The following is a 13,649-nucleotide window of genomic DNA, read 5'->3' on the forward strand; positions in this document are numbered from 1 at the left end:
GAGGTCTAATGACTTTGGTTAAAAGAGAGATGAAGTCCTCCAACATGAATTTTCTAATGTCAGAGCAGCGTGGAGGGAAATCGTCCACCAACTGGAAATGCCAGATGCAACCTAATGACGACAATTGGTAAAAAGAGAGATGAAGTCTCCTCCAACATGAATTTAGGGAGCTGGGTAGCAGATTAAACTTCACAGCCTCTAAGACGATAAACTCTGGGTTACTGTTTGTGCTGAGGGTTATAGGAAAAGGAGGATAAGTCAAAGGAAAGGACAGTAAAGGGTAGAGTAGGAGGGGGGACTTGTGACTCTTGCAGGGTAAGATGTGACCTGTATAAATTGGTTGGGTTGCACCTGGTTCAGAAGGGGTCTCCATGAGGTGGTTTGCTTGTGATGCTGACTTATCTGGGTGATTGGTGGTTGGTGTGGGCTCAGTAGGCTGCAAGGACCATTTCCATGAGGTATATTTGACTCTTAGTTTCTAATTCCCTTGACTATGTTGCTTGGGGAAGAGAGCTGAGATCTTTCTTCTACTTTTCCATAAGAGATGAGGCCATTAAACAGAAGGGTTGATAGTACCTGTACTAGAATTAGACTGCAAGGACTGCTGGCTTAGAATAAGAAAAAAGGTTTGGAATTTAATTCGTAGACTCAGTGCAAACCCCAAAAGGAAACCAAATTGCACGTTGATTACTTTTTTTTTAGCTTTATTAGATACACATTGTAGAGAGAACAACCTAATCTCCAGATGACAAAGTTTTGGTTTAAAGATATTACAAACCATCACGCACTTCCATCATATTCCCCACAATGCTTCGCATTTTCCCCAAATGTGCTTCCTTCTGTTGGCTTTTTCCACAGAATTATATGAACAGAATGACCCAAATCAGTTAAAAAAGAAAACACAGCAATCAAAGAGAAGGAAGATTTAATGAGGTATATTGATTTGCAATATTTTCAAAACGTTAACCTAAAAAATGAGGGTAAAATTAAAAAGTAAAGCTAATGGATTTGATACAATTATGTACTCCAAGAGAATTGCAAAAATAATCCAAAATTGCAAAAATAATCCAGAATCCAGAGTATAACAACAGTTAGGAATAGAAATATAATAGAATTGAAAATTAGCATATTAACAGAAAAGGTAAGTATCAAATAGAAACATCAAACACAAAAGCTCTGAAAACATAGTGCAAATTGGAGCATTCACTTTCCACAGTTTAGCACTTAATAAGTAAAGTTTACAAAGAACAATAGACTTATTCAGAAAAATAAGTGTTCAAAATGAGATCAGAGAAAGTTTAAATGTTGAGGGGGTTCTGAGTTTATTGGAGTGGAACCAAGTGAAGACTGGGAGAACAGACGGAAAGATATGAGACAAGATATTAAAATAATCAGAAAATGTAAAACTGATGGTCGAAGGAAGAAATTGAAAAAATCAACAGCTAGATATGAAGTTGACTGCCCCAAGAGATAGAATTGACGTAGCAATCATGAGACTTTATTGGATATTAAGTATGACGGTGAAATCCTCTGGATAGATAGTGGAATGGAATCAGTTAGATGCTGGCTCTTGAAATGATATGACAGAGCAAGAACAATGTAAGCCCACAAGAAATGAAATATATTGTTGATAAAATGGACTGTTGAAAAAAGCAGGGAAAATGGAACGGGGAAGTACAATCAGTGAGGATAAAATGATAAAGTTTAATGACAAATGAATGAAGAAAAACAAAGAGGCAGATGAATGAATTGAAAGTACTGTATGACAGTGAAATTCTATGCGGAACTTGGATAAAGGATAGCAAGTTAATGCTAAAATTATTCACCCACGCAACAAACAAATCACCAACAAACTCTTGTTCAAGCAATTCTCAGCAAACTACAACTTCTAAGCATCCCTGAGTGGTTCATTTTGAGACAGGAAAAAAAAACTCAAAGCTTTGACCAACAAGAAACTAGTTAGATCAAAAGATTGGATAAAAATGACTTTGCTCAATATTCACAGTAGAGGTGCATTGTGTACGCTGAGGCTCTTATTCAGAAGGATGCACAAATAAGGAACAGTTAAGAATTTTCAATTCAACCCTGCACGTTCACAGTATCACAGAAAACATAGTTCTCCTACAAAGTTCAACGCTTAAAAAAAATCGACCGTGATCAGAATAAATTTGTATATGTGCCATCATATTGTTTTGGAGGAGATGCATTTAAAGGAAGCATGATAGTACGTATTCAATATTGCCATAGATATAAAATGCTCACCGCACACACTTCTGGGTATTGCATCTAGTGCTCAGCTTTGTTGAAGATGAGAGCCAATACCGTTGACATGTCAATTTAAGATAGTTGCTTTTGTTTGTTAGAATGGTAAAAGGAACTGTGAGTTTAAATAGGAAAGTTTATTGTATTATTATTTACAGTCATGTCCGCAATTCTGAGGCCTGGCCTCACTTGTGATCCTGAAGCCACTGGTGAAATGAAGGGGGAAGGGCAGGGATGTTCTGGAACTCTATCGACCAGAGTAGCAATGCACATGGAATTTTGGGACAATTGCCGTTTTCAGATGATACCATACTGTGCAAGTTCGTGTAGTTCCAGGTGACTGAAGGCCTCCCAGGGGCAGATGACAGTGATGTCTGCAAACCAAGAAAAGACAACAAGTTACATGAACTGTGCTAATACTTTCATTTTTAAATCTTTTTTTCATTATTATTGAAGATGAACAAAAAAAACATTAATCAAGTCAACATGTCAATATGCACAATGAGGAATTAAATTACCAAATAACTGATCAACAAAGTTAAACAATATATCAATAATAAGAAGAAAAAATAAAGTGTTAAAACTATTTTTTGTTTTGAAAAAAGAAAGAAGGAAAAAAGAACCCCTACTAACTAAAATAAAGAAAACCCTGCTAACAAAAAAACCGAAAAAAAACCCATTGGGAGCACAACCACGGAGCTATACGCCATACAAGCTTCCATAAAAGAAAAACATCAATCCGCCAACTCAAATCCATTTAAACAAGAATCAGAAGGAAACCATATGAATTAACTCAAATCAGATGATAGTGCTGGGCTAGTACTTTCATTGAGGTGTTTAATATTTTCCCCAGTTGATCAATGTTCCAACAAAGATAAAGGCTAGAGCCAAAAACTTTGTTACCGTTCTTATAAGGCACATTTATAAGGCTGTTGTGGTGAATATTTTCAAATGCTCTCCTTGAGTAATTCAAGTAGATTGAATTTTACTCCATTTGGTTAACATGAAAAAAGTTGTTTAATTTCATCTGGTTAATTGTCAATGTTGTATGCATAGAGTCATTACAATGATTAATACAAAACACCATTTGATTAGTTTGCAGGGAAAAATTGTTACTGAACAAGTTTTGCCCTGAAGCATATTAACATCTCAGTGATAAGCACTAATGTGAAGAGATATGGAGGTGATAAGCAGAGGGTAGCAATCTCTGGATTGCTGCTTGTACCACGTGCCTGTGAGGGTAAGAATAGGGTGATCTGGCAGGTGAATGTGTGACTGAGAAGCTGGTGCAGGGGTCAGGGTTACAGATTTGTGGATCATCGGGATCCCTTCTGGGGAAGGTATGAGCTGTACAAAAGGGATGGGTTATACCTGAGCCTGAAGGGGACGAATATCCTTGCAGGCAGGTTTACTAGAACCAGAGTGATAGGTTTACCAGGTTTAAACTAAAACACGAGGAATTCTGCAGATGCTGGAAATTCAAGCAACACACATCAAAGTTGCTGGTGAACGCAGCAGGCCAGGCAGCATCTCTAGGAAGAGGGGCAGTCGACGTTTCAGGTCGAGACCCTTCGTCAGGACTAACTGAAGGAAGAGTTAGTAAGAGATTTGAAAGTGTGAGGGGAAGGGGGAGATCCAAAATGATAGGAGAAGACAGGAGGGGGAGGGATGGAGCCAAGAGTCGGACAGTTGCTTGGCAAAAGGGATATGAGAGGATCATGGGACAGGAGGCCCAGGGAGAAAGAAAAGGGGGAGGGGAGATAAAACCCAGAGGATGGGCAAGGGGTATAGTGAGAGGGACTGAGGGAGAAAAAGGAGAGAGAGACAAAGAATGTGTGTATATAAATAAATAACGGATGGGGTACGAGGGGGAGGTGGGGCATTATCGGAAGTTTGAGAAGTCAATGTTCATGCCATCAGGTTGGAGGCTACCCAGATGGAATATAAGGTGTTGTTCCTCCAACCAGAGTGTGGCTTCATCTTTACAGTAGAGGAGGCAGTGGATTGACATATCAGAATGGGAATGGGACAGACATATCAGAACGGGAATGGGATGGACATATCAGAATGAAACTAATTTGGCAGGGGGATGCGAACCAGAGTGATAGGCCAGACAAATAGTGGTCCACCATTCCTCCAGGTTTGGGGGTTCAGCTCAGGGTTAACAACCCTGACTGGTAGAACAAAATTGTTACAGAAACAGCAATGAAGTTTCCTTCTACACCTGAGTGCGATGATATTCCTGAGTCTCCACCCAGGACTTGCATGACTGACAGTAGTGAAAACCAAGACATGTTGAAGGAAGCCCTGAACACCACCAGAGATGGAGGACCTCATTGATGCCCTAAATGTGGGCAGCATAATGGGCAGTGAGTAAGTAAGAAGATTGGGAAGCTTTTAAAAAACACCAGAAGGCAACTAAAAGTGCTATGAGGAGAGAAAAGATGAAATATGAAGGTAAGCTAACCAATAACATAAAGAAGGATATGAATGGTTTATTTTCAGATATATAAAGAGTTGAAGAGAGGAGAGAGTGGATATTGAGCCACTGAAAAATGATGCTGGACAGGTAGTAATGGGGCACAAAGAAATGGCAGGCGAACTTAACAAGTATTATGCATCAATCTCCACTGTGGAAGACACTAGCAGTATGCTAGATATGAGAAGAGTGTTAGGGGACAGAAGTGAGTGCAGTTCTATTTCTAGGCAGAAGGTGCTTGGAAAGCTGAAAGATCTGAAGGTAGATAAGTAACCTGGACCAGATGGACTACACCACAGGGTTCTGAAGGAGGTGGCTGAAGAGATTGTGGAGGTATTAATAATGATCTTACACAAATCAATGGACTCTGGCATGGTTCTGAAGGACTGGAAAATTACAAATGTCACTCCACTCTTTGAAAAGGGAGGGAAGCAGAAGAAGGAAACTATAGGCCAATTAGCCTGACCTCAGTGGTTGGGAAGATGTTGGAGTCAGTTGTTAAGAATATGGTTTCAGGGTACTTGGACGCATGTGATAAAATAGGCCAAGGTCAGCATGGTTTCATTAAGGGAAAATCTTGTCTTACAAATCTGTTGGAATTCTGTAAGGAAATTACAAGCAGGACAGACAAAGAAGAATAGGTGGATGTTGTGTACTTGGATTTTCAGAAGGCCTTCGACAAGGTGCCGCACATAAGGCTGATGGACAAGATAAGAGTCCATAGTATTACAGGAAAGATACTAGCATGGATAGAGCAATGGCTGACTAGCAGGAGGCAAAGAATGTGTTCCACAGGGGTCAGTGTTGGGACAGAATTGATGGCTTTGAGACTACGTTTGCAGAAGATATGAAGACAGCTGGAGGGGCAAGTAGTGTTGAGGAAGTAGGGAGGCTGTAGCAGGACAAACAGATTAGGAGAGTGGCCAAAGATGATGGAATACAATGTTGGAAAGTGTGTGGTCATGCACATTGGGAATAAAAGCATAGACTATTTTTTAAACGTGCAGAATACCCTCAAGGTTAATTTACAGGCTGAGTCAGTCGTGAGGAATACAAATGCAATGTTAACATATAATTGGCATCCGTTAGTCTCATGAGACCATGGATTTGCACCTTGGAAGGTTTCCAGAGCGCAGGCCTGGGCAATGTTGTATGGAAGACCGGCAATTGTCCATGCTGCAAGTCTCCCCTCTCCACGCCACTGATGTTGTCCAAGGGAAGGGCATTAGGACCCATACAGCTTGGCACCGGTGTCGTCGCAGAGCAATGTGTGGTTAAGTGCCTTGCTCAAGGACACAGCACGCTGCCTCAGCTGAGGCTCGAACTAGTGACCTTCAGATCACTAGACCGACATTTCAACCACTTGGCCACGTGCCAACATATAATATTGAGGCTTTATAGGGCACTAGTGAGGCCTCACTTGGAATATTGTGAGCAGCTTTCAGCCCCTAATTTAAGAAATGATGAGCTGACATGGAGATTTGAGGGGGGATCTCATTGAAACCTATGGAATGTTAAAAGGCCTAGATAGAGTGGATGTGGAGAGGATGTTTCCTGTGGTGATGAAGTCTAAGACCAGAAAGCTGACTCTCAGAGTAGAGAGACATCCACTTAAGATGGAGATGAGGAGAAATTTCTTTAGCCCGTGGTGAATCTGGGGAATTCGTTTCCACAGGCGGCTGTGGAGGTCGGGTCAATGGGTGATTTAAGGTGGAGATTGATAGGTTCTTGGTTAGTCAGGGCATGAAAGGTTACATGGAGAAGGCAGGAGATTGGGGTTGAGAGAGAAATGGTCAGCCATGATAAAATAGCAGAGCAGACTAGATGGGCCAAATATCCTAATTCTGCTCCTATGTCTTATGGTCTTGTTACCACAGATAGAACTAATGAGGGGTTGGCTATACATTAATATCACGTGTTTTCTATTTTGAAATGTGGGTTATTTGTACTTTGGTACCACAGTACATCTGCAGTTGCCAGTCTATATTAACATCAGATGTAAGTATTGTATGAAATAGTGGGCTTTTCAAGATTAATCCACAGCATTATCACAAATAATGAATAATATAGTTTTAACAAATAATGTCACTATACCTGTGCCTAAACCTTCCATTCCAGGAATGTCATCACCAAACCTATGGCAGAGAAGAAATAATGTTTAACAAGCCATTAAAAAACTCATTGTGGGTAAATACCTGACATGTCAATCTTCATAGGTGAAACATTAACAGCACCACTCAACGAGTCATTGACTGTGGGAAGCATTTCAGTCGAACCCAATTCCAAGCACATTCTTCAGCAGGATGGGAAAACATCCGATGTTTCCCTGTCCCTAATACAGTTACCCAGACATAAACTGTGTTGGCAAAATGCTGTCGCAGTGATGATTCAGGTAGGGTCTGGGGATCAGATGTACCAGGTAGTGCATTTCTCAATTGCTCCACTTCTAAGGCTCAACCAAATTTCATGAAGCAATTGCAAGCTGAAATTTGTGTCCTCCCACTCCGTAGTGTTCAGCCCAAAATGTCAATTGTTTATTCCTCAAGCATTTTGTGTATGTTACTCATAATCAAACAATATTGTTGGCATTTTGCTTTAGTCACTTCCTTTCTCCCACTAAAGGTTTTTTTTAAACAAAACCCAGCTACATATGCAAAATAACCTATCCTTGCACTTCCATGGAAGTGCGCTTGTTGGGAGACAAATGCACGTTTATCATGCTTACTGGAAAGCTGTTATTGTTTAGTTTTCAGTTGAGAATATTGTGTTAATAAAAACTATCCCAGGATAGTTGAAAATGTAAAAATACTGTTTTGCACTACTTCATAATTCTTCAAAAATTCCATTCTATTTCTTTATTTTCCTGTGAATGTCTGTATGAAAAAGAATCTCTGGGTGTCGTATGCGTATTTTGATAATAAATTTACTTTGATTTTGATTATTTATGTTTTTGATGACCTTACAATTCTTAACTAAGTCCAGCCTTAATACCACCAGTGTATCGCAATATAATATTTACTGATGTCACATCTTCTTTCTCTCTTACCCTTGTACTCCTTTCTTTGGCGGCTTGCTCTTAAACTGTCTTGTTTGCCTCTGTTTGAACTTTGGTGGTCCTTTCCTAGGAGTTGCTGGTCCTCCAGTTACTCGTGTTGCTGATTTAATTTCTCCCACGTGTTTCGGTGGTTCTAGGGTCAGAGCCATCTCCTGTGCTTTCAGGTTTGGTTGAATTTCCAAGGGGTTGGCTGCCATGGTTTATGTTCTTCTACAGCCACGCTTCACTAGGGTACTATATCTCAAAAGAAACCAAAACCTCAACCAATTAATAATATAACAATGTCGTTTTGTATCTCCAAGATTATCGAACAATCAATGCAACCTGTCTCAAACTAATCCTAATCCCTGGTGCAAGAAACAAGGACAGGACCAATGGGATTATTCTCAGTAGTTTGCTTGTAATAGGATTTTGAGAACTAAAGTGTTTTAAGAAGAGCAGTGGCTTGGAAAAGAATTTGTTAGAGAATTAACCCCTGATGTTCTATGTTTGCCTATAGATGGATTTTGAGGAATGAGTTTTTATTGCAGTGATATGATTGAAATGATATCTCACACCACATACTATTACAAAGCATTTTAGAATTACATTGCCACTTGATTTGTTGCTTACTGTTACATTTTACATTTTAATGTAAGTATGAAATGTAGAACTTAAGTGATACAAAACGCTTCTGCATTTTCAAGGGACCAGGACAGGCATGATGGTCCAAATGGCCTAATCTATAAATTTTTGTGATTTGGTGAAAATGTTCTGCAAAATAATTCAAAGGAGTACGGAGTCACTATGACATTCTCCCAGAAGAGGAAGCTGCAACTTTCGTTTAGTGTGGTAAAGTGAAATATTTCAGTTTGCTGGCACTGTGCACAGCAATTCTGCTAACTAATGGATCTGGGTTTGATCCTGACCTTGGGACTATCAATGTGGAGTTCCACCCAATCTCCCTGTAACCACACGGGTTTCCACCAGATACTGCAGATTCATTCCACATCCTAAGGGTGTGAACATCGGTTAACTTCCTGCTGCAAGTTATCCTTTTGATGAGGTGACATAATAATCAAAGGGAGTTGATGGTATGTGAAAGAGAATAAGTTGCAAGGATACAGGAAAATCAGGAGAATGGGACTGAGAATTGCTTTATTACATGAATCCGACGAGCTGAATAGCTCTCTACATTCATAGTAAGCAAATAGTGTGGTCTTTATCAAATCAAGTATACATTCAGTGATATTTGTAATGGTATTCTGTAAACAGTGGACTATGTCAGCAAATGAATTGATACAGACTGTTTATCAAAAGTTCAAAGTCACTGTTGCGACGTAAATTGTTCAATTTCATTTACAGCTTAGGAAGACTGGACATTGACACACAGTTTACAGTCCCTTCTGTCACACTCTACTTTTATCATCCAAATATTTAATTCCTCTTTCTACTGCAAGTTTGGAAGTCTGCATGAAGATTAAACCATCATTGCTTGTGATTTTGAGAAAATACTTGAAGCCTTTATAAAACATTTGAAAAAATTCTCGAAGGGCAAACTTTCCCCTGTTGGAGAATTATCTTTTTTATAAATGCACTTATAAAATCAACATACATTTTTCTAGGTTTGTAAAAAAAAACTATTGCTAGATTATCAACTTGAATTATTGTCGGATATAGCTGTTTTATTTCATATAAATTGATATCAATGAATTGCAGATAAGCTCTGGAAAAGCAAACTAATTAAATAAAATTGGTTTTATTTCTGTGGCTGTAATATTCTCATTCCGAAGAGTGCTGCAACGAAAGCTAGCGGTAATCTTTTGAAAGCTCTGAAACTGGGTTTCAAGGTCAAATCATCCCTGACATACTAACAATGCATTTTCATTAATTAGTTGAGTCGAGTTTTTGCTGATGCAAAAAACAGATCAGTAAGAGGCTTACTCACACAAATCCCTGATACTTAGCTACCTTTTCTGCAGTCGCTGAACTGCTCAAGCGACATTTCAAATAAAGGCAGATGCCATAGTCTCACTCACCTTCCTTAAAGGTCCTCATTAACCTTATTTAACACTTCATTTCACTTTAGGCGTGCATGCTTATGAATATTTAACTTCTCTTATACATGTTGAATTTGGATCATGATCTCATTCCCAATAATTATAGCATTTTTTTTGGTTATAACAACATTTTCCCTCGGGGTGACATTCTTGCAGTGGCTAATTAGGAAATGTATTATATTTCCACTTTCTATATAATTAATGACAGATGGTAGGACAACGAGTAGTTTAAGAACATTATTCTTTTGGTGTACTTTACCAAATCCAATTAAAGTTACAATCTGCTTTATGAGATCTGCCTCTTATGCAAAGGAGTCAGTCAGGCTTTGGAACTGGACTTCGCTAATGGAACTGGGCACACTTCAATGCGTTGCTATGGAGATCAGCAGTGCCAGAGGTGCCATCTTTCATATAAAATATTAAATTAAGCTTCCATCATCCATGGGAAAATGTTCTCCTGGTGTCAGATTCTCCCAACGTTCGCGTTTCATTGGTTGAGCATTAAGACAATAAGACCAGAAGACATAGGAGCAAATTAGGCCATTCGGCCCATTGAGTCTGCTCCACCATTTTGTCATGGCTCATTTAATTTCCCTCTCAACCCTACTCTTCAGCCTTCGCCTGTACTGTATAACCTTTGACGCCCTTACTAGTAACTTGAATTATTGTCAAACAAAGCTGTTTTGTTAAGGAATATTCCATTACCCATGCTAGAGTGTTGCCAAAAAGCTATTTTTCAAATATTTTAATAAAGCATTTGTTCGACAATAAATACTACATTCAAATGCAATAATTCAGGAACCAGGCAGCCATAATGTTGTTAACAAATTACCAAGCATCATTGACAAGTGTTGCAGAATTATCAGTCTTTAATATGAAAAGAATGCAAGGTTGCTGCTTTATAACAGATTGCTTTCAGACTAGGTGATAAAATTGCAATGAAAACTGATCCATGCTGACTGAAACATTGTTGATATAAGGTTAATTAGGTTCTTTGTATTTAATTTATGCATTCTACTGTGTGGAAATCTGCCTCCTTTAAGATTAGTTCTGATTGTGAAGATTATTATGGTAAGATAGAATTAACATGACATCATTTAGTGATTTCATAGAAATTATATTAAAATATTTGCATTGAAATCCTAAATATTAATGTCTTTTCTCTCTTCAAAGGCATTACTTTAATTTTATTAGTTATGCTAATGTGGAATGTGCTTAAGTGAAACCTTTCCCCATATATTAGAGCAATTTATCATAAAATACAAACGTTTGTAGTACAAATAGTACAAATCGAATGTCAAAGGTCACAAAAATGTCCACATGCTAATGCCATTATTTCATGTCCCTCTCTGCTATCCACAGACTTTCCTCCACTGACTAAATCATTGCCGCTGCTTTGTGATGTAAAAATAGTTTTAATTTTTTTAACATTCTGAACTTCATGCAAAATTTCTAACAGGAAAACCAAATCATGAACACAGCTATACGATAAATAGAACACAACCAAATAGTCAAACAATCTTTAAGTAAACATAATGGATTCTTATAAGATTTGATTCCAAGATCTGATCTGCATTAACCAGTTAAAGTTATATTAACATTTTCAAAGACAAATAAAATTCCTCTATTTATATATTTATTGATTTTCCTTAATTCAAGGTTTACTCTTAACATTTCCTCATTTATTGGCTTGTTCAGAATATAATCATTTTATATTAAATTTTATTTTTTAACTTTAAAAATTTGAGCTTTATACTTCCTCATGTTTGAAACCTAGCTGTGTGAAATTTATTATACTTTGGTCCTGCTTTTCTGAGAATTAAAAGACCAGGTACTTACCACTATGTGGAGACAAAGGCGAACATTCGCCAATGAGAGGCGAGAGCTCTAACTAGCTCTCGTAGGAATTTCTGTACTTCTATCTACGCAGTTCTAGATCCACTGAGATAGAAACCAGCTTTTATTAGGGAAGAGTATAATAGGATATCGACGCCAGAAGTGTCTCCTTTTTAATCTGGTGATGTCACTATTCAAAGAGAAAGCTGATATGAAGATAAGCTGAGGCTCAATGGAGATGTCACCTTTTGTGTTTCTTATTGCCGAACAAAATTATTTCCTCCAGCTTCTTAAGTAAACAATGCTGAATGCATTAAAGTATTTTATTTTTAGTGCTTTATGTATAATCTAATTGCCAACAACTTCAGAGGATAATATATTAAAATTGCACTGAGGGGGAGCCAAGAAGACAAAACTGGAAAACCATAAGGCATAAGAGCAGAATTAGGCCACTCAGCCCATTCAGTCTTCCCCATCATTTGATCATGGCTGATTTATTATCCCTCTCAACCCCATTCTCCCCGTAAACCTTTGACACCCTTTCTAATCAAGAACCTATCAACCCTTTAAATAGGGCTGAGACATGCCATCAAAAACCTTGAAAACAAATTACAGATCCATTTAAGGATATAAGACCATAAGATATAGGAGTAGAATTAGGCCATTTGGCCCATCGAGTCTGCTCCGCCATTTCATCATGGCTGATCCAATTTTCCTCTCAACCCCAATCTCCTACCTTCTCCCCATATCCCTTCATGCCCCGACCAATCAAGAACCTATTAACTTTTGCCTTAAGTATACATAAAGATGTGACCTCCACTGCTGCCTGTGGCAAAGAATTCCACAGATTCACCGTTCTCTGGCTAAAGAAATTCCTCCTCATCTCAGTTCTAAAAGGACACCCCTTTATTCTGAGGCTGTGTCCTCTGGTCTTAGACTCTCCCACCATAGGAAACATCCTCTCCACATCCAGGAAGAGTGTTGTCAAGATGCTGGGGATGTTAATGGCATTCTTTTTTACAAGTACTGTAAATGCATGGTAGTGTAGTGGTTAGCGCAATGCTTTACAGTACCAGCAACCCGGGTTCGTTTCCCACCACTGCTTGTGAGGAGTTTTCACGTTCTCCCTGTAAATGCGTGGGTTTCCTCCCATAGTCTAAAGGCGAGCCGGTCGCTAGGTCAATCGGCCATTGTAAACTGCTGCGTAATTAGGCTAGGGTTAAATCAGGGGTTGCTAGGCAGCAGGGCTTATTCTGTGCCGTATCTCAATAAATAAACAAACAAACAAATAAACAAATAGATAGATAAATAAATGAATGCCGCAGCAATTTCAAACAAGGCACAATTACATGATACACGCAGACATCTAAAGAGTGTCGTCAGGGTTACATCTTCCCTAGGACGTGAAAATCGAATCTCACTGACTCCCTCGCCATTGAAGTGGATTGAAAGTTGTAAATTTGCTGTATTTGCTTGGCAGATACAAACGCAAGTCCATTAGACTATAATACATAGGGGCAGAATTAGGCCATTTGGCCCATTGAGTCTTTTCTGCCATTTCATCATGGCTGATCCATTTTCCCTCTCAGCCCCATTCTCCTGACTTCTCCCCTTATCCCCTCATGCCCCGACATCAATAATTTATCAACCTCTGCCTTAAATACACCCAGCGACCTGGCCTCCAAAGCTGCCTGTGGCAACAGATTCCACAGATTTACCACCCACTGGTAAAAAAATTCCTCTTCATCTCTGTTCTAAATGAGCATCCTACTGTTCTGAGGATGTACCCTTGGGTTTTAGACTCCTCCACCATAGGAAACGTCCTCTGCACATCCGCTCTATCTGGGCCTTTCAACGTTCGTTAGGGATCAAAGAGATCACCGCCTCATTCTTCTAAGTTCCAGCAAGTATAGGTTCAGAGCCAGCAAACGGTCCTCATGTGATAAGCCTTTCATTCCTGGAATCATTTTCGTGAACT

General features: G+C 38.9%; 1 protein-coding gene across 3 annotated transcripts; it reads right to left on the reverse strand.

Moving 5' to 3' along the window:
• Window positions 1-707: 707 nt before the first annotated feature.
• On the reverse strand, window positions 708-11,757 carry LOC140187046 (retinal rod rhodopsin-sensitive cGMP 3',5'-cyclic phosphodiesterase subunit gamma). 3 transcript variants are annotated; one of them, XM_072241936.1, is made up of 4 exons: window positions 11,675-11,757; window positions 7,788-8,030; window positions 6,836-6,876; window positions 708-2,636 (listed from the first exon to the last, which is right to left on the reverse strand). In XM_072241936.1, the coding sequence occupies exons 2-4, from the start codon at window positions 7,991-7,993 to the stop codon at window positions 2,560-2,562; spliced, it is 324 nt and encodes a 107-aa protein (XP_072098037.1). In that variant the 5' UTR covers window positions 7,994-8,030; window positions 11,675-11,757; the 3' UTR covers window positions 708-2,559. The 3 variants fall into 3 exon arrangements, with proteins under 3 accessions (XP_072098037.1, XP_072098040.1, XP_072098038.1); XM_072241939.1 differs by having other exon boundaries at window positions 7,788-8,036; window positions 11,675-11,754; XM_072241937.1 differs by lacking the exon at window positions 11,675-11,757 and having other exon boundaries at window positions 7,788-8,793.
• Between the last annotated feature and the right edge of the window lie 1,892 nt (window positions 11,758-13,649).

This window comes from Mobula birostris, chromosome 24, assembly GCF_030028105.1.
Source record: "Mobula birostris isolate sMobBir1 chromosome 24, sMobBir1.hap1, whole genome shotgun sequence".
Lineage (NCBI taxonomy): Eukaryota > Metazoa > Chordata > Chondrichthyes > Myliobatiformes > Myliobatidae > Mobula > Mobula birostris.

Coding starts and splice junctions, on each gene's coding strand:
- LOC140187046 (XM_072241936.1), bottom strand. CDS start 7,993: ATGGCAGCCAACCCCTTGGAAATTCAACCAAACCTGAAAGCACAGGAG. Junction 6,877..7,787: donor CCAAAGAAAGGAGTACAAGG/GTAAGAGAGAAA, acceptor TCTCTGCCATAG/GTTTGGTGATGACATTCCTG. Junction 2,637..6,835: donor AATGGAAGGTTTAGGCACAG/GTATAGTGACAT, acceptor CTTGGTTTGCAG/ACATCACTGTCATCTGCCCC.